This window comes from Mobula hypostoma, chromosome 1 (assembly GCF_963921235.1).
Source record: "Mobula hypostoma chromosome 1, sMobHyp1.1, whole genome shotgun sequence".
NCBI classification, from domain to species: Eukaryota; Metazoa; Chordata; class Chondrichthyes; order Myliobatiformes; family Myliobatidae; genus Mobula; species Mobula hypostoma.
This window is the reverse complement of record NC_086097.1, coordinates 123251399-123272975: the sequence shown is the minus strand read 5'-3', so window position 1 is coordinate 123272975 and position 21577 is coordinate 123251399. Positions and strand designations below refer to the sequence as shown.

The 21577-nt window shown below is 40.9% G+C and overlaps 1 protein-coding gene across 7 annotated transcripts in view; it reads left to right on the top strand.

The window, feature by feature from the left end:
* Window positions 1–21577, top strand: part of LOC134350204 (coiled-coil domain-containing protein 102A-like) — a 657542-nt gene that overhangs the window by 250635 nt on the left and 385330 nt on the right. For all 7 annotated transcript variants that reach the window (XR_010018849.1, XR_010018848.1, XM_063055227.1 and 4 more), the window contains exon 6: window positions 17221–17430. Coding sequence is in view for 5 of the 7 variants with exons in the window: in XM_063055227.1 (XP_062911297.1) it covers window positions 17221–17430 (210 nt within the window). In the remaining 2 variants the exon portion in view is untranslated. The remainder of the gene's footprint in view (window positions 1–17220; window positions 17431–21577) is intronic.

The following is a 21577-nucleotide window of genomic DNA, read 5'->3' as shown; positions in this document are numbered from 1 at the left end:
AGCAAGGCTTTGGGCCTACTTCGGGCTACTCCAGGGTTCAGATCTGAGTACTTAAATTTGGTTCAGATTTATTATTGTTTGTGTGATTTGTGTTTTTTCTGTTTCTCTTTCACATCGGTTGTTGGTCTTTGATTTACTTTTTTCTGTAATTGGGTTCTTTTGGATTTTTTGTTTTGTGGCTACTCAGACATCCCACCCTGCAAAAACTCATTTCAGGGAGGTAGCACCATCAATTTGCGGGAGACTCCCGGATCTTCCAGGAGAGGTGGAATGTCCGCAATAGAGTAGCTCCTTAGCAGCTAGTCAGCTAGTTTAAATAATGTTAGCTATGCTAATGAACGAATGACACCTGTTAAACTCACTTCAATATGTCTTTTACAGTCTTAACTCACCACGGGCAATAGAAAAGTCACTGTTGCAAACAGCGCAGTGAGCAACACTGTTATTATTTTTGACCCCTATTAGGCAGGGGTACACCTTAGGGTAGTCTGGGGTGACGTACGTTTTATATTTTCTTTTTTTGAAACACTCTGCCATGGCGTGCTCTCTCTCTTTCTCTCTCTCTTGCTTTCTCTCTTGCGCTCTCGCACTTGCTCTCAAAAAAATTGATTTCCGTGATATTGTATATAATTTGTGGGCATCAGGGAGCCACTATTAATATGCGGGAGACTCCCGGAACTTCTGGGAGAGGTGGGATGTCTGGGCTACTTGTGAGCAAACAGATCTCAAGGGTGTATAATTTATACATTCTTTGAAAATAAATGTACTTGAATAATTGAGAATCAGTGAATAAAACTGCACAAATCAATTATGGACAAACAACTGTGATGGTATTGGCTTGCTGACCACAAAGTTCTCATTGGATTTTTCTTTTCACACTACTCTTTGTAAACTCCAGAGACTGTTGTGCATGAAAATCGCAGGAGATCAGCAGTTTCTGAGTTACTCAAACCAACCAGTCTGTCAATTGTATCTCTAGAATTTGGTTACTGAAATATCTTGATAGCTGATTGCAAATCATTAAAAGGAAGCCTTTAAATGTACTGTACTGGCTAAACTATGGCCTTTAGTTCAGAATGGTCAGTAAAAGGAAAAAAAAATCAAAATTTTTAACTAGATTAATGCCTCATAAATTATAACTGTAGAAAAATTTATAAAACCGCTATCATCATTAATTTAGTTGGGCTCGTACCATCTGATATTTGGGTGCTGTAAGATCGATAAATTGGAAAACGTAGTCCACTCTAAAGCTAATTGAAACTCATCCAGACTTGCTGATAAAATTTTAGACATTAAAATGCATGGATAACTATTACGCAAAGATCACATTCAGCAAGCAGTCCATCACCATGCAACTCAGAGTGAAAATGCCATTGCTTTTTTTTTTAACTTAAATCTTCTTGCTTCTAGCAAGTGCAAGAGTTCACTATATAACTGTGGGAGAAGAGGCTAATTTATTGCCCCTAAAGCCACATGCTGGGATCACCACATATAATTAACTCCTGTCTAATCAGAGCAAATCAGACGCAAAATCAAATTTGGCATGCTAACAATATCTGTCCATCATGCTAACACCAGCTATCCTGCCTGTATTTTTGAGAAGGTTGCACAGAATCGCATGTCATTTAAAACTTCAACGTTCAAAGTTCAAGGTGATTTTAGTATTAAAGTGCATATATGTCACAATAATACAACCCTCAGATTAATTGTTTGCAGGCATACACTGTTAATACAAGATACATGATAGAATCAATGAAAGCCTGCATCCAACGGGAAGAACAACCATTGAGCAAAAGACAACAAGCTGTGCTAATACAAAAGAGAAAATAATAATAATAAAAAATAAATAAGCAATAAGTATCAAAAGTATGAGATGAAGATTCCTTGAAAGTGAGTCCATTGGTTGCGCTAACAGTTCAGTGATGGGGCAAGTGAAGTTGAGTCAAGTTATCCTCTCTGGTTCAGCAGCCTGATGGTTAAGGAGTAGTGACTGTTCCTGAACCTGATTGTGTGAGTCCTGAGGCTTCTGTACCTTTTTCTTGATGGCAGCTGCGATAAGAGACCATGGACAGGGTGGTGTGGGTCTTTGAAGAAGGATGCTGGTTTCCTGTAACAGCACTCCAGTAGATGTATTCATTCAATGGTGGGGAGGGCTTTACCCATGATGGGCTGGGCCGCATCCACAACTTTATGTAGGATTTCACGTTCAAGGACATTGGCGTTCCATACCAGGCTGTGTTGCAACCAGTCAATGTACTCTCCACCACACATCTATAAAAGTTTGTCGAAGAACCTTTAACTGTCAATAACACAAGAAATTCTGCAGATGCTGGGAATCGAGAGTAACACACACAAAATGCTGGTGGAACTCAGCAGGTCAGGGAACATCTATAGAGGGGACTAAACAGTCGACATTTTGAGCTATACCCTTAAGCAGGACCTGATAACATTTTTTGTGTATTACTTTAACCATGAAAACAATTTAAAACTATCTCAATTGGTATTGGCAATGCCAAAATTAAAATGTATCATCACATTTTTAAGGATTTTGTCTTAATTTAGGTGATTTTTCACATTTCCATAATACATAGAAGCATTCAGTTAACAAATCCAGAAGGTTACTGGATGAAACTTGTGAGTACAATGTAGATCAATTCATTATCTACACTCACCAGTAAGTCCACTGGGAGATCCTACACATTGATTTCAATGGAACTGATTTAAAACGATTATTAACTCTTTAGGGCCAAATGCGTTCTGACTAAAATCAGCAAATGACTCAGTTTAGGATGCTGAGTAGTAGAAAGGTGCAGATGACAGGAATGCACAATATTTGACGACTGTAGACTTATTAAATTTTGTCAAGTGCCAGCTTTCTTTCAACACTGGAAGTATTGCACACTTGTGGAAAACTGCTTCTTACATAAAATGTAGAATTGGTGGCTGCTTTATTAGCTACCTCCTTTACCGAATAAATTGGCCACTGAGAGCATGTTCATGGTCTTCTGCTGCTGTAGGCCATCCATGACAAGGTTTGGTGTGTTGTGTGTTCAGAGATGCTCTTGTGTACACCACTGTAATAACGCCTGGTTATTGAAATTACTGTCGCTTTCCTGTCAGCTTGAATCAGTCTGTCCATTCTCTTCTGACTTCTCTCATTAACAAGATTTTTCACCCACAGAATCGCCACTCACTGGAAGGTTTTTTTAAAATTTGTTTTTGTACCATTCGCTATAAACTCTAGAGACTGCTGTGCATGAAAATCCCAGGAGGTCAGCAGTTTCTGAGATACTCAAACCACCGTGTCTGCTGCCAGCAATCATTCCATGGTCAAAATCATTTAGATCACATTTCTACCCCATGCTCATGTTTGGTCTGAAGAACAACTGAACCTCTTGACCATGTCTGCATGCTTTTATGCACTGAGTTGCTATCACGTGATTGGCTGATTAGATATTTGCATCAATGTGCAGCTGTATAGGTGTACCTAACAAAGTGGCCACAGAGTATATCTTTCAGTATTTCTGTTTGTACTTTTGGTGTAGTTCAATATTTGTTTTGAATTTTACTAGTGTTTAGCAAAATTAGATATGCTTGATTATTAAAAATACAAATTTAGGTGATAAATCTCCTACTATCTCTAAAGTCCAACTGAATTGAAATTGGAAATTATGCCAACATGTGCATATTCAGAGTTATTTGATTTTAACATTTACATTGGTCAGTCAGGTCAGTACCATTATGCAAATGAGAAGCACGCCCCTCAGACAAATGGGGTGGTCAGTCGGTAACATCTGCATTTTGAAATAAAGGTAATGAAAATAATATTTACGAGCAGAATTAGGCCATACAGGTATCAGGTCTGCCTCAGCATTCGATCAAGGCTGATTTATTATTCCTCTCAACCCCATTCTCCTGCCTTCTCCCTCTAACCTTTGATGCCCTTAGTATTCAAGAACCTATCGACCTTCGCTTTCAATATGCCCATGACTTGGCCTTCACAGCTGCCTGTGGCAATGAATTTCACAGATTCACTATTCTCTGGTGAAAAAAATTCTTCCTCATCTCTGTTTTAGAGGATCATTCTCTTGTTGAGCCCTCTGGCCCTAGGTTCTCTCACGATTGGAAATATTCTCTCCACGTTGACTTTATCTAGGCCTTTCAATATTTGATAAGTTTAAATGAGATTCCTCCTCATTCTAATAAATTCTAGCAAGTATGGGTCCAGAGCTATCAACCAGTCCTCATTTTTTAACCCTTTCGTTCCTGGGATTTTTTTTGTGAACCCCTCTGGGCCTTTCCAATGCCAGCCCATTCATAAGGGGCCCAAAACTGCTCACAATACTCACGTGTGATCTGAATAATGCCTTGTAATAAGGCTCAGTAATAGATTTCTGCTTTTATATTGTAGTCCTCTGGAAATGGATGCTAATAATTGCATTTAAAATATACATGGTTGACATTTAATGTTTGCATGGAGAATTATTGGTAAGGAAAGCTGAAGACAAATTTTTCCAAGTAGGCTTTCAAGGATTTTTTTTGGTTCTTATCAGTTATCAAATTTAATTAAAATCTAAATGTTAATTCCTCAACACTTGCATGTTTCCTGCCAAGCTAAGGCAGGAGGGAAAATAATCATATGCAGCCTGATATCAATAGATTTTTGGGTACTAAGGGAATGAAGAGATAATGTGATTACTTGCAAAGTAGACGAGACGTACTGAATCAGTTTCAAAGTCACTGAATGACAAGACAGCTTTTGGGAGCTGCATGGCCTACCGGTGTTTATATTTCTTGTATTCCCATTTTACAATTCTACCGACAAATGTTTCTAACAGTGAAGTACACTCGAGAACATTGACTCCTGTCAGTCAGTCATCATTGTCCATACTAGTATTTTCCCTGTACTACCATGGGATCTTATCTTGCTAAGCAGCCTCATGTGCAACACCTTATCAAAGGCCTTCTGAAAATCCAAGTAAACAACAACCTCGGTCTCTTTCTTGTCTGTCCTGCCTGTTATTTCCTCAAAGAATTTCAACAGATTTGTCTGGTAAGATTTCCCTTTGAGGAAAATATCAGGCTTCTATGCAAATGCTGTCTGGATCAGATTAGTTACAACATTAGCGTCCTATTTAATGCTTAGCTGAGCTTCTGATCTTCTGTACTAAATGCACCATCTTCTTCTGTCTTCTTAATGTTGTCCATTTTTTACCCTGCCTCATCCTAAGTGCTGCAGAAGCCTTTGTGTATATTTTTATTTCCTCTGATTTCATTACTCCAATGCTCTCCCTGCTGGGCTTTCACTTCCAGTCTTCATTAATGTGCAGTTTTATTGTTTGCACCGTCATTTGAAGAACAATTTGATCTACCCACCTTATTAGGCAGTCACTTCCGCTAAAGTTCTCTGGATTCTGTGGTGTGTGATCTGTCCTTTGAGCGAACTGCAGCCTCTTCCAGAGAAATGGTAGGGTGGTGTTGGGTGATGGTGAGGGCAGATGGGCTCTTGGCCCAGCAGAAGTTTAGTTTGAACATTTTTCCAATCGGTTTCAATAGGTACATTTAATGTCAGAAAAATGTATACAGTATACATCCTAAAATTCCTTTTTCTTTGCAAACAACCATGAAAACAGAGGAGTGCCCCAAAGAATGAATGCCAGTTAAATGTTAGAACCCCAAAACCCGCCCTAAGTCCCCCATCCCTCACACAAGCAGCAGCAAAGCAAACATCCCCCTCCCCCACCAGCAAAAAAAAGGATCAGTGTCCCCCCATGAGCACTCAAGCATGCAGCAAAGCATCAATAAAGACACAGACCTGCAGAATCCCAAAGACTACTTGTTCACCCGGTAACTCACCTTGCCACAAGCTTTCCCTCTAATAAGGGAAAAAAGAGGTGTCCGCATTTCATAGCGAGAGGGGAGACATAACAAAACAATTCGCTGATTTATGGTGTTAAAAGTCTGTTATGTTGTTTTTTCCAAGCTCCGCGCTGAAAGAACTCTGGTCTCTGGGCATGCAGCCAGTTTGCTGCTTTTGATCTTCCGTGTACTCCCGCCTCCAGAGCCACGAAAATTCAGCACCCTGAAGACGCGCTAGTCTTCCAGGCCGTGTCCTTGGCATATCGAAAAGCGGCTGGTCATGAGACCCTGAGAGCGGGTCCGATTTCCGCAAAGAACCAAAGTCAGTGCGTAACTCCAGCTCAGGGTCTTCAAAAGAACCTTGAAAGGGGGAAAAAGGAGATATCAAAGATAGAAATAGAGCTGTTTCAGAAGATGCAAGAAAAGGAGTCGCCGTTAGGCGCCATCCTCCTCCTACGCTCCACCCCGTCCTGTTGAATTCTTCCACAACTTCAATCCTTTCCATAACTACACACTTCCTCCAGCTCAGCAATCTTCCAAACACTGGTTGTTCTCCAAAGGTCTTTTATCTTTCAGTTTTCAACTGCAGATCAATACATCCACACTCCAAATTCTGGTATTCGCTGTCTGGACTTCAGCAGGTTAATTCAATGCATGTTTACTGGAAGATCATCCAAGTTTTTTTCTTCTCTGTGAAAGCATTGACTCAGTCATTTGAAGTAATGTCTGCCTCCCACTAGCATCACAAAAGATGACTCAATTTATAATTTAGATTTAATTATGGAAACATACAATGAAATGTGCCATTCTCGTTAACAACCAACACACCCAAAGGTGCGCTGGGGGCAGCCCGCAAGCATGGCCACAGAATCCAGCACCAATGTAGCATTCCCACAATGCTCGGCAGCAACAGGGAACACAATAAACAATGAAAACAGCAACGGTGAAACAAGCTGCTTTCGTCCCTCTGACCTTCTCTTCCACCCTCTTACACACATGGACAATCCCCTAACTCCAGAACAAGCAACCAGTCTCTAGTCCAGGCTTTGGCAATCAGGATTCCAATTCTGGACTTCCCATTGACCTTCGGGCTTTGATTTCTGGTATCAAATCTTTGACTAGCCAATGCTGAGACCCTGAACTTTAGGCTCAAGCCCTGGACTGACCAGTCCTCCCCATACCAAATAAGTTTGGTATGGGCCCCCTAATCCTAAGAACTTTCTACAGGGGCACAATTGAGAGCATCCTGACTGGCTCCATCACTGCCTGGTATGGGAACTGTACCTCCCTTAATTGCAGGACTCTGCAGAGAGTGGTGCAGATAGCCCAGCGCATCTGTAGTTGTGAACTTCTCATGATTCAGGACCTTTACAAGGACAGGTGTGTAAAGAGGGCCCGTAGGATCATTGGGGACCCAAGCCATCCCAACCACCAACTATTCCAGCTGCTACCATCTGGGAAGTGGTACGATAGCATAAAAGCCAGGACCAACAGGCTCTGGGACAGCTTCTTCCATCAGGCCACCAGACTGATGAACTCATGCTGATTTGAGTGTACTCTATATTACACTGATTGTTCTATTTATTATAAATTATTATCTATATACTACTATAACTCTCATGCTCTGTCTGTTTGTCTGTGAACTCCAATTAGCGCAAACGGTGCATTACAGCGGCACTTTTTTTTGGCTAAATCGAATTAAAATGCGCTAACTTACAGAATGCAGGCAAAGTTCAGGGTTATATATTCATATAAAATTGCTCATTCACAAAAATCAACAGGCTTCCTTTCACTCCAGAGCCAATCTGCCATCATGGAAATCGGGACGCGACGGCCCGATGCATGAACGTGGCCAGCCTCAGCAGCGACACCTACTGGACCAAAAGGGCAGGGCAGCTCTATTTCGAGGGGTCATATTCTGCTAATTACCACCATCAGCATATGCAGGATTGGGACAGATCTAACTGCCACCCATCAATAGGAGATAATTAAATCTTATTGTAATGACATACTTCGAGACACCCATAAAACCCTTTGCTGCAGTCAAAGGTCAGCGGTGACTATATTACATCCATTTAGGAGAGCCCCAACCACATCATCAAGAATAATCAGCATCCTTTGGTGCCACTGCTTCGTATCTTCTATCCAGCATTCGGGTAAAAAAAAATCGTCCGGAAGCGGCAAGGAGAGGGAGAGAACAAGAATCAGATGAAGCCAGGGCTGCGTGACTCCAGGATCAAAGAGTCAGGACAAAAACAGATGAGAGAAGAAGAGACAAAGGAGCTGAGAAATGTACGTCTCCAGGATCAGAGACAAAGAACAAACGGCAGAAGAGATGAAGAGACGGGGGTTGAAAGGACTGCACGTCTCCAGAATGACAACGAGAAGCACAAGGGTAGCAGGTAAACCGGAAATGATGCCATCAAAAGTGACCTTCGTTAAACGAGGAGGAGCTATATTTGCTTTGCTATGCGTCGTTCTTCTTTAATAAACTGAGGTTTTCTACTTCAGTTTCCAAAGCAGAGTGATACCAATAGCATTCAGGAAAATTTAATGTTCATTCTGATCACATCAGACTGCACCATCCTTCTGTCAAAGGGTCAGCCCGTTGTCTGGTAAATTACTATGACTGCACATTGCACATTTAGATGGAGATGTAACGTAAAGATTTTTACTCCTCCTGTATGTGAAGGATGTAAGAAATAAAGTCAATTCAATTCAATCCAATGCCATCTTCATGTCTCCTCGTGCCTTCTGTTCGTGTGAATATCCGATCCTGGGACAATCCAGGTGATTGTTATGGCTGTTCTTGTTGAATGATTGTTGTGTGTTTACTTGCACATATGGAATTGTAGAAAGTGTGGTAGGAGTAGACATTAATTCCATCAGGACTGAGGCTAACACTTTCGACTTTCATGGATGCTCACTCTACAGTGATTGCCAGTTTATAATCTCAACTCACCTCACTCTGCAGCTCGTGCTTTAAGCATTATTTATTTATTTGTCTATCTATCTGTGCATCTGTCTATTTAATTATGTATGCATATATATTTATTTATCTATTTTATTTGCATAGATTTTCTTGTGCATAGGTTGTTTGACAGTCATTGTTTGTGTAGAGATTTTCATTAATTCTATTGTATTTCTTTGTTCTACTGTGAATGCCTGCATGAAAATTAATCTCGAGGTAGCATCCCCGCACTCAACACTTTATTAGGTACATCTCTACACCTATTTGATAATATACATATCTAATCCGCTAATCATATGGCAGCAATTCAATATATTAAAGCATGCAGACATAGTCAAGAGGTTCAGTTGTTGTTCAAACCAAACATCAGAATGGGGAAGAAATGAGACCTAAGTGAATTTAACTGTGGAATGATTGTTGATGCCAGATGGGGTGGTTTGATTATCTTAGAAACTGCGGATCTCCTGGGATTTTCACACACAAGTCTCTAGAGTTTGCAGAGAATAGTGTTAAGAACAAAAAAAAGCATCCAGCGAGCAGCAGTTCTGTGGGTGAAAACACCTTGTTAATGAGAGAGGTCAGAGGAGAATGGCCAGACTGGTTCAAGCTGACAGGATGATACCAGTAACTCAAAAGATCACGTAGTACAAAATAGTGGTGTTCAGAAGAGCATCCCTCATCACACATCACGTTGAAAATGGGTGGGCTACTGCAATAGAAAATCACAATCATACTTAGTGGCCATCTTAATGTGGCCACTGAGTGTATAATGAAATGTGAAGTTCAACTGATACTTCACCAATGTTTTTATTTTCCTTATAGTTGAGTAATATTTCTTTGTTTTATTGTGATTGTGAAGCTTTTTTTAAAAAAAAGGATCTGTTTTTGCCCTGTAATGGATTAAACAGGATTACCATAGACCATAAGACATAGGAGCAGAATAAGGCCATTTGGGCCATCGAGTCTGCTCCGCCATTCAATCATGGCTGCTCCTTTTATTCCCCCTCCTCAGCCCCACTTCCTGGCCTTCTTCCCATATCGTTTGATGCCGTGCCCAATCAAGAACCTGTCAAATACACCGAATGACCTGGCCTCTACAACTGCCTGTGGTAACAAATTCCACAAAGTCACCACCTGGCTTAAGAAATTTCTTCGCATTCCTGTTTTAAATAGACGCCCCTCTATCCTGAGGCTGTGCCCTCTTGTCCTAAACTCTCCCACCAGGGGAAACATCTTTACCACGTCTACTCTGTCCAGAGCTTGCAACATTCAAAAGGTTTCAATGAAATCCCCCCTCATTCTTCTAAATTCCAGCGAGTACAGGCCCAGAGCTATCAAACATTCCTCATATGATAACTCTTTCATTCCCAGAATCATCCTTGTGAACCTCCTCTGAACCCTTGTCAATGCCAGCACATCTTTTCTTAGATGAGGAGCCCAGAACTGTTCACAATACACAAGGTGAGTCTTCACCAGTGCCTTATAAAGCCTCAGCATCACATCCTCGCTCTTGTATTCTAGACATTGTGAAATGAATCTAACATTGCATTTGCCTTCCTCACCACCATGTCAACCTGCAAGTTGACCTCCATGGTGTTTTGTACAAGGACTCCCAAGTCCCTTTGCGTCTCAGATTTTTGGATTTTCTCCCCATTCAGAAATAGTCTACGCATTTATTTCTTCTAGCAAAGTGCATGATCATGCATTTTCCAACATTGTATTTCATTTGCCTCTTTTTTGCCCAGTTTCCTAATCTGTCTAAGTCCTCCTACAGCCTTCCTGTTTCTCAACACTATCTGCTTCTCTATCAATCTTCATATCATCTGCAAACTTGGCAACAAAGCCATCTAATTTCATCATCGAAATCATTGATATACAGCATAAAAAAGCAGTCCCAACACCGACACCTGCGGAACACCACTAGTCACTGGCAGCCAACCAGAAAAGGATCCTTTTATTCCCATTCCTGCCTCCTAGCAATCAGCCAATGCTCTAACCATGCCAGTAACTTTCCTGTAATACCATGTGCTCTTAACTTGGTCAGCAGCCTCATGTGTGTCACCTTGTCAAGGGCCTTCTGAAAATCCAAATATACAATATCCACTGCATCCCCTTTATCTATCGGACTTGTAGTCTCCTCAAAGAATTCCAACAGGTTTGTCAGGCAAGATTTTCCATTAAAGATACCATGCCGACTTTGTCCTATCTTGCCCTGTATCACCAAGTACTCTATAGCCTCATCCTTAACAATTGACTCCAACATTTTCCCAACCATTGAGGTTAAGCTAACTGGTCTATAATTTCCTTTTTGTTGCCTCCCTCCTTTCTTAAAGAGTGGAGTGACATTTGTAAATTTCCAGTCCTCCAGCCAGAGTCCAGTGGTTCTTGAAAGATCATTACTAATGCCTCTACAATATCTAACACTTCCTCTTTCAGAACCCTAGGGTGCAGTTCATCTGGTCCGATTAACTGTGTACCTTTAGATCTTTCAGCTTTTGGAGCACCTACTTCCTTGTAATATTAAGTGCACTCACTTTTCTTCCCTCAAACCCTTCAACACCTGGCACACTGCTAGTGTCTTCCACAGTGGAGACTGATGCAAAATACTCACTCAGTTCATCTGTTGTCTCTCCTTGTCCCCATTATTATTTCTCTGCCTCATTTTCTGATGGTCCTATATCCATTCTCATCTCTTTTATTTTTTATATACTTGAAAAAGCGTTTTCTATTTTCCTTGATATTGTTTGCTAGCTTGCTTTCATATTTCACCTTTTCCCTCCTGATTCTTTTAGTTGCTTTCTGTAGGTTTTTAAAAGCTTCCCGATCCTCTATCTTCCTACTAATTCTTGCTTTATTGTATATCCTCTCTTTGGCTATTACATTAGCTTTGACTTCTATTGCCAGCCATGGTTGTACTATTTTGCCATTTGAGTATTTCTTTGTTTCTGGAATACATCTATCCTGCACCTTCCTCATTTTTCCCAGAAACTCAAGCCATAACTGACTTGCCTCTGCTGATCCAAAGCTGACTTTATAAAACTACATAATTACAGGTACCAGAACAGAACAATTGCAACAGAATCATGAGGAAAAGAAGCATTTACAGATGTTCATCTTCTTAACAGCGGCCATAAAAGATTATTGTAATTTTGAAATCACGTTTTTCTTTAACATGAATATCTTTCCTTATGAGACTATCTTTGGTGATATCACTTATGTCCACATAGCTGATTTCTAATGAATATATTATATGTTGCAATGATTTTACTGGTTTGACTTATAAATACAGAAGCAATCATTGTTCATGCATCAAGTCTCTGGAGGTTAATTTTGTAGTGTGTAAACACTGTTTTCTTTCCTTTGTCGTTAGAGATCTATTGTTTTGTGCATCTGTGATGCAGTACTGTATGAAACAAAGTTAAAGTCAATTTTCTGTCTTGATTTTGAATTATGGTGTTGTATTTGAAGTACGATAAATGGCTTATTAAAAGAATGTGTGAATCATAGGTGCTGTTAAAAAAACCCATGAATAACTAACTTTTTCATTAAATTTGGTTATTAGTCATTTGGCTTCTGTCGGGTATATTTTGAATTAATCATTATTAAAAATAGAACACAATTTAATTTTACAAATACACTTAGTGGTCACTTTATTAGGTACCTTATGTACTCTCTTGTCCTCTCACCTGTCTCATTAACAAGACATTTTTACCCACCGAAGTGCTGCTCACTCAATTTTTTTTCACGCCATTCTCCGGAAACTCTCAAGACTGTGGTGCATGAGAATTCCAGGACATCTCAAACCAACGATCATTCCACAGTCAAAGTCACTTAGATCACACTTCTTGCTCATTCTGATGTTTGGCCAGAACAACAGCTGAACCCCTTTAGCGTATGATTTTTTTGCATTGAGGTACTGCCACATGATTGTCTAATTATATACTTGCATTAATGAGCAGATGTACAAGTGTACTAATAAAGTGGCCACAGAGCGTACATTACAACGTCTCATATTGTGCAGAAAAACATGTTACCACATTTTAATTTTACAAATACACAGAGGATTTTATTCTCTGGCTCCTGACTTACCATAATTGCATGATGTTTTTGCAGTAAACTCATAGATCAGTGTGATTAATACTTTGAGTCATTCTGGGGGCTCTGGGCTGCAGGGAGTCTGGTTTGATCCTAATTCCTGCTGCTTTCCCCGTCAAGCTTGCATATTGTAGTGACCCGGATTTCCACTGTGTACTCCAAGTTCCCTCACATCCCACAGGTGTGCTTGGAGGATAACTGGAGACTGTAAGTTACTCATCGGCATAGGAAAGTGGCCAAAAGATACAAAGTTCAAAGTTCACAGTAAATTTATTATCAAAGTACATGTCACCATATACCAAGATCAATTTTCTTACAGGCATTTACTGGACAATAATGAAATACAATAATATTTATGAAGAACCATAAATAACAATGACTGACAAACAACTAAAATGCAAAAGACAAATTGAGCAAATAGTAAAAATAAAGTAAATAAATAATCTGACAGAAGTTGTAGAGTCTTTGAAAGGGAGTCCATAGGTTGTGGAATCAGTGCAGAGCTGAGGTGAGTGAAGTTATCCACACTGGTTCAGGAGCCAGATAGTTGAAGAGTAATAACTGTTCCTGAACTTGGCGATGTGGGACCAAAGGACTAGTACCCATTGCCCCAACGGTAGTAGCGAGAAGAGAGCATGGCCTGGATGAGAGGTGTTCGTGCCGATGGGTACTGCTCTCTTGTGGCTGTGCTCCTTGTAGATGTGCTCACTGGTTGGGAGGACTTTTCCTGTGATGAACTAGGCTGTATTCAACGCTGGTTACAGACTTTTCTGTTCCTGGGTATTGGTGTTTCCATGCTGAATGGCAGCTGATGGGCATTTAGAAACATAGAAAACCTACAGCACAATACAGGCCCTTCGGTCCACAATGCTGTGCCGAACATGTACTTAATTTAGAAATTACCTATGGTTACCCATAGCCCTCTATTTTTCTAAGCTCCATGTACCTATCCAGGAGCCTCTTAAAAGGCTCTATCATATCCGCTTCCACCACCGTTACTGGCAGCCCATTCTATGCACTCACCATTCTCTGCGTAAAAAGCTTACCCCTGACATCTCCTTTGTACCTACTTCCAAGCACCTTAAAACTGTGCCCTGTCATGTTAGCCATTTCAGCCCTGGGAAAAAGCCTCTAACTATCCACATGATCAATGCCTCTCATCATCTTATACACCTCTATCAGGTCACCTCACATCCTCCGTTGCTCCAAGGAGAAAAGGCCAAGTTCACTCAACCTATTCTCATAAGGCATGCTCCCCAATCCAGGCAACATCCTTGTAAATCTCCTCTGCACCCTTTCTATGGTTTCCACATCCTTCCTGTAGTGAGGTGACCAGAACTGAGCACAGTACTCCAAGTGGGGTCTGACCAGAGTCTTATTATAGCTGCAACATTACCTCTCAGCTCTTAAACTCAGTCTCATGGTTGATGAAGGCCAATGCACCATATGCCTTCTTAACCACAGAGTGTGAGAGAGATTAATTGCAGGAATACAGAGGAATAAGAAAACGAGGAATGAGATTGATGACATTACGGCCCTGAAGTCTCCAGGGATCCAATGAATCGAATAGTTAAAAATAAGAAACACATGATATCCTGTGGATGCTGGAAATCCAGAGCAACACATATAAAATGCTGGAGGAACTCAGCAGGTCAGGCAGCATCTCTGGAAAGGAATAAATCATCAACACTTTGGGCTGGGACCCTTCCACAGTTAAAAGTATAGATTGGATGAAATTCACTTTTTAGCACGAGATTTTACTTCTGATATAATTAGCTAAAAGACCTTCTAAAGGAAAAGCAAAATCAACTCCCTAGGACTGCACGGTTAGTGGTTAGTGTTTGGTGCCCAGGATGTGCGAGTACCTTTGAACTATTTTAGTGAGGCTAGTACAGTGCCAGCGAACACTGACCAGGGTTCGTTTCCCGCCGCAGTCTGTAAAGAATTTGCATGTTCTCTCCGTGACTGGGTGGTTTCCTCTAGGTGCTCCGGTTGCCTCCCACTTTCCAAAAGATGTAGGGTTCGGACTGGTGAGTTGTGGGCATGTTATGTTGGCTTCAGAAGCAGGGTGACACTTGCAGGCTGCCCCCCCCCGCACAATCCTTGTCGATTTGATCTGATGCATTTCACTGTATGTTTTTGATGTACATATGAGAAATAAAGTTGATCTCTTTAGAAGGACAAAAGTAGAAATGTATTTCAATAAATTACACGAAGAAGGACAAAAGAAGCCCTGTGTAAGGTATAAATACAGAGGTTATCTTGTTGGGCCAAAGGACTTATTTCTAGACTGTAAAGTCAATGTAAAAATTCTGTTTGGTGCCCAGGATGTGCGAGTACCTTTGAACTATTTTAGTGAGGCTAGCATCTCTAACCTCAGTCTGGTCTGCAAGTTTACAGAGCTGAGGAACCCCAGCAGCTGAAAGGAATCAAGGACAGCTATGGGTTTCAGGTACTGGTCATTACCATAGTTGCAGGCTTCCACCAGACATCAAATTCCCTCACCATGGCAAAGTTAACCAAGCTCACTAGGTTAGTGGTTAAGGATGGGTTTTCTACCATTAGAGTAGAGTCATTGAGCACTGCAACACACACTGTAAGTTAGTCGTTTGGCTCATGTAGTCCGTGCCAAACTGTTACTCCATCTTATCCCATATAATTCCACCTGAACCAAAGACCCTCCGCACCCCTCACATCCATGTACCTATCCATGGCACCTTATTCCATGCTCGTACCACGGTCTGAGTGAATCAGGTTAGTATTACTGGGGATAGGTCTTGAAATTTGTTGTATTTTTGGCAGCAATGCATTATAATATGAAATAAAAACTATAATTTACAATAAACCATATAGATCATATAAAAAAAGAAAATTAAATAAGTAGTGCAACAGGAGAGGAAAAAATACTGAATAAGTGTTGATGAGTTCATTTGTCCATTCTGAAATTCTGATGGTGGCGGGGAAGAAGCTGTTCCTGAAGCCTTGAGTGGATGTCTTCAGGCTCCTGTACCTCCTCCTTGGTGGTAGCAATGAGAAGCGGGTGCGTCAGGGATGATAAGGGTCCTTAATGATGGGTATCATTTTTTGAGGCATTGCCTTTTGAAGATGTCATGATGGCGAGGTTAGAGCCCATTAAGGAACTGGCAAAGTTTGAGTTCCCCCTCAAATATTTCACCTTTTATCCTTAACCTATGACCTCTAGCTCTAGTCTCACCCAACCTTAGTGGAAAAAACCTGCTTGCATTTACCCTATCTGTTGAATGGGTAAATCCTTGAATGGACTTCCTGGCTCAAGATTAGAGCTCCAGAGATCCGATTCCCTTCTGCTCCCTCTTAGTTGTAATCTGTAAAAGCAAATAGGGATTTGTGTTAATCCTCCTCATTTGTGTCTGCATATTAAAACAAACTCCTTTCTGTCTGACGTGAAACTAAGCCAGTTAGTGAGGATGACCTCCAAGCAGGTAATTTGTCAGGCAAAGAGACATTTACTGTAGATTTTTAACTCCACCTGCCTGGATAACTAACTTTCCAGTTGAACACTGGATCATTAGTTTATCCCAATGTCCAAACGTTGAGCTAAGGATAACCTGATAAAGGCAGTTTCTTAACGCCATACACTCAATTATTGATTCTGAGTGAGTTATAGATGGGCTGCTGACTTTTATTGAGCATTGCCTCAAAAGAGGAGAAAGAGGAGGGTCACACACAAAATGCTGGAGGAACTCAGCAGCATTAGGCCACATCAATAGCGAGGAATCCAGAGTAACACAGGCAAAATTCTGTTTTAGGGGAAATAAAACAGCACTTTGGAATGCGAAATAAGCAATGAATGTTTTGGGCTGGGACCCTTCATCAGGACTGAAACATCAGCTGTTCTTCTCCTCACCTGCCTACCACCTCATCTGTCTCTCCTCCTTCCCTTCCTCCTCACCTATCTTATTCTTCAGCCCTTTACCTTCCACTTATGACATCAAACTGGGCAAATAAAATCAATGACTTAATTATCCGACCAATTAATTAATTCACACAAACTGAGACCATGAGTTACATTTTCCACGCTGATTCAGGAGCTTGATGGTTGTAGGGTAATAACTGCCCTGAACCTGGTGGTGTGGGACCCGAGTATCCCGTACCTGCTTGATGATGGTCGCTGCTTTCTAGTGACAGCATTCTTTGTAGATGGGTTCAATCGTAGGGAGGGCTTTTCCTGTGATGAACTGGTTGTAACCAGTAAAAGTGAAAAGCTTTCTCAGTGCTCTGATCAGTGACTCAAATTATGCTCTTTTTGTTTGCAGTTGGAAAGACTTCAGGTTGAGAACACTGCAGAGTGGGGGAAGAGAGAGCGGCTGGAGACGGAGAAGCTGGGCTTGGAACGGGACAACAAAAAATTAAAAGCCCATATTGAAGAGCTGGAGAAACTGCTGGCAAAGAGGAGTCAACAAGCCACAAATTTAAATGATTCGGACTTCAAAGCTATGCAGCTTGAACTATTTGAAAAAAATAAGGTAGGAATGGCATGTACTGGTGGATAATGGACTTCGAACTGTTACTGTAGAGTACACACAGTTATAATCAGTAGATGAGTAACGAAGGGAAAATACCTACAGTACGTGGCAAGTTTTAAGGGCTCTCATAGGAATTTCCTAGTCTGAGGGGTGGGTCTGTGGAACTCATTGCTGTGGATGGCTGTGTAGACCACACATGTTGTTGGGTATATTTTAAACGGAGGCTGATAGATACTTGATCATAAGGGTGCCAAAGGGTACAGGGAGAAGGCAGGAAAAAACGGTTCAGAGGGATAATAAACCAGCCAGGATCAACTGGCAGAACAGACTCGCTGGGCTAAATGCCCTAATTCTGCTCCTATATTTCATGGTCTTATGATTATTAAGGGCGTGAAAGGTTACAGACTGAAGGCAGGAGAATGGGGTTAAAAAGAAAAATAATGGGGAGAGCAGATTCAATGGGCTGAATGGCCTAATTTTGTTCCTGTCTTTTACAAAAACACTGCATGGGAATGGGATGTTTGGATTGACGTTATGATACTGCTGAAAGGCTACTAGTTCGTTTTATGAATATTTTCAATGCCTCTGTAATATAACATAACTCACACAGAGAACAGAGAAAATGAAGCAGAATAGAGCTCAACATCTGGTTGAGTGATGTCCAGTTAGAGCAATTTGTGCATCTGTTTGAAACATGGCGTGCCACCTGCTGAACAACATTACAACTTAGGCTGTTTATCCGAGGACTTGTAAAACATGCTACAGGGGTGTTGGAAGATGGTAGTGTGTACTGAGAACATGCAACTGATGTGTTTCCTATTGCACTACTTTGCTCCTGGCCTCTAATAAAGGCAAGGCAACCACACAGTTAGTTGACATGCTTGTGAAAGTTGAAAATATTGCCTTTGCAAATGGTATTTCACATGCCTTCACATATCAGTGTTCTCCTTCTTCTCCACCCACAACCTACCGGCTGCCCAGCACAATCCTCGTTGATTTGATTTGATGTATACAATTCAGTTCACTGTTGTTTTTATATACATGTGACAAGTAAAGCTAATCTTTATAAAAAAATGCTGGCAGAGCTATCGATCAGGTTGAGGAAAGCTCACGAGCAGGAAACAAAGAACATTTTACTAATACTTTTATGTAGTAAAATTATAAAGATTGGTACAAAATATAAAATTGGAACAAAAATACAAAATTAAGATGTTACCTGCATAAATAACTTGTAAAAACACTTAAAATCCATTATATTTTAGAATATTGATACATAAGAATTGAATTTTTGGCTTAGCTTTTCCTAAGTTTTCAAAGAAGTGTATTAAAAAAAAGTGCTGAAGCCACTCAGCAGATCAGGCTCCATATGTAGAAGCTGAGGCAGGTTTGATGTTTCCAGTTGAAGGCCTTTCAGGAAAGCTTAGAACTTGGTGATCTTATTAGATTTTCGAGCGTTGACAATAACTTCCACTTTTTCCTGAATTGGTTCAAAACTCATTGTTGTGTCCACTTTCAGGCTTAAATAAGCCACTTCTTTTTCAAAGTAACTTTATTATCAAAGTATGTATATGTCACCATATACAATGGTAAAAGATTTGTTTTATAGTGGCGATTCTCAGTAATCTGAGAAACACAATAGAATCAATAAAATACCACACCCAGTAGGACAAACAACCAATGTGCAAAAGACAAACTGTAAATACAAAAGAAAACAATAATTCAGCAATAATTATCGTGAATAGGAGTTGTAAAGTCCTTGAAAGTGAGTCTATAGGTTGTGTAACAGTTCATTGTTGGGGTGAGTGAAGTTAGTGAAGTTATCTTGTTAGTTCAAGAGTCTGATGGTTGAGGGGTAATATCTGTTCTGGAATCTGGTGGTTTGAGTCCTGAGGCTCCTGTACCTTTTTCCTGATGAGAGCAGCGGGAAGAGAGCATGGGCTGGGTGGTGGGGGTCCCTGATAATGGATGCTGCTTTCCTGCAGCAGCGCCTTGTGTAGATGTGCTCCCTGGTGGGGAGTGCTGTATCCACTACTTTTTGTAGTCCTTTTGTTGTACTTTTTGTGTAGAGTCAGTTCCTGCTCCAGAGATTAATGTCTCCTGAAGCCTCCTGAATATCACTGAGGCTCTCAGGATATTTGAGAATCAGCATATGTTGCGAAATCTGCGAAATCTGTTGCTTTGTAGTGGCAGTACTTTGCACTACATAATTTAAAAAAAGCTATAAATTGCAGGAGATATATATATACACAGTAAATTTAAGTAGTGCAAAAGAGCAAAAAATAGTGAGGTAGTGTACATGAGTTCATTATCCCTTGATATCTGGTGGTAGAGGGTAAAATGCTGTTCCTAAAATATTGAGTATATGTCTTCAGGTTCCTGTACCTCCTCTCTGATGGTAGAAATGAGAAGAGGGCATGTCCTGGGTGATAGGTTTCATTAATGATGGATGCTGCCTTTTTGAGGCATTGCCCTTTGAAGATGTCCTTGTTGCTGGGGTGACTAGTGTCATGATGGAACTGGCTGACCTTTTCAACTCTCTGCAGCTTTTTCCAATCCTGTGCAGAGGCCCCTCCATTCCAGATGGTGATGCAACCAGTTAGAATGCTCCCCATGGCACATCTGTAGAAATTTGCTAGCCTTTGGCGACATACCAAATCTCCTCAGACTCCTAATGAAATATAGCCCATGTCATTGCCTATATTGGGCACAGGATGGATCTACAGAGTTGTAGACACCCAGGAACTTGAAACTGCTCACCTTTTTCATTGCTGTTCCATTGATAAGGACTGGCATGTGTTCCCTTGACTTGCCCTTCCTGAAGTCCACAATCAGTTCCCTAGTCTTACTGACACTGAGTGCAGGATTGTTGTTGCAACACTGCTCAACCAGCTGATCTATCTCACTCCCGAGCGCCTCATCGTCACCATCTCAAGTTCTGCTAACCATAGTTGTGTCATATTTATAGATGGTGTTTGAGCTGTGCACAGTCACATAATCATTGGTGCAGATAGAGTAGAACAGTGGGTTATGCACATATTCTTGAGTTGCGCCAGTATTGATTTTCAACAAGGAGGTGTTATTTCGGATTTGCACGGACTGTAGCTTCTCGATGAGGGAGTCAATGATTCCTGTTGCAGAGGGAGGTACAGAGGTTCCAGTTCTTGGAGTTTGTTGATTAATACTAATGGCATTTAAAACCGGGCAGTAATCAATAAACAATAATCAATATCTTTTTCATGCTTGGCAGTTGCAATTGCAGTATCATCTCGGTTGAATCAATAGCTTTGGACTACCTATAAGCATCTTGTCCATGGTAGCACAGAATATTTTGGATAATGACCAGGACAGCTTGTTCATAAAGGTACATGGGGTTTTTGGTTAGATGGTGCTGGCTTTCTTTATCTGGGCTTCATTTTACAAATGTATGGGGCAGGCCCACCTAGGTAAATATCTTGGTCTTGCTAATTCAGTATACAAATTTTACACTTGTTATCAGCAGGCATTGGTTATCCTTCACGTGTGGCATGGCAGTGTAGTGGTCAGCACAACACTTTACAGTACAGCGACCCAGGTTCAATTCCTGCCATTGCCTGTAAGGAGATTGTATGTGCTGCCTGTGACCATGTGCATTTATCCCAGGTGTTCCAGTTTCCTCCCACAGTCGCAAGATGTACCATTTGGTAAGTTAATTGATCATTATAAATTGTCCTGTGATTAGGCTCAGATTAAATTGGGGGAATTGCTGGGAGGTGTGGTTCGAAGGGCCAGAAGGGCCTTTTCCATACAGTATCTCCAAAAAGAGTTTTATTGTGGGTTAGTCAAATGTATATACAAAGCCAAGATGTCTTGATTGCTTTGGGCATGACAATTGCCTAATCAGGTAATCAGTTCATTCTTCAAGAAGGGAGGGAGACAAAGGACAGGAAGTTACTGCCGGTTAGCCTGACCACAGTGATTGGCAAGATGTTAAATTCCATTACGAAGTATGTGATTTTGTGATACTTGGAGGCACACACTCAACTAGGCCAAAGTCGTCATGATTTCCTGAAGGGGAAATCTTGTCTAACAAATTAGTTGGTATTCTTTGAGGAAATAACAGGCAGGATAGACAAAGAAGAGTCAGAGGATATTGTTTATTTGGATTTTC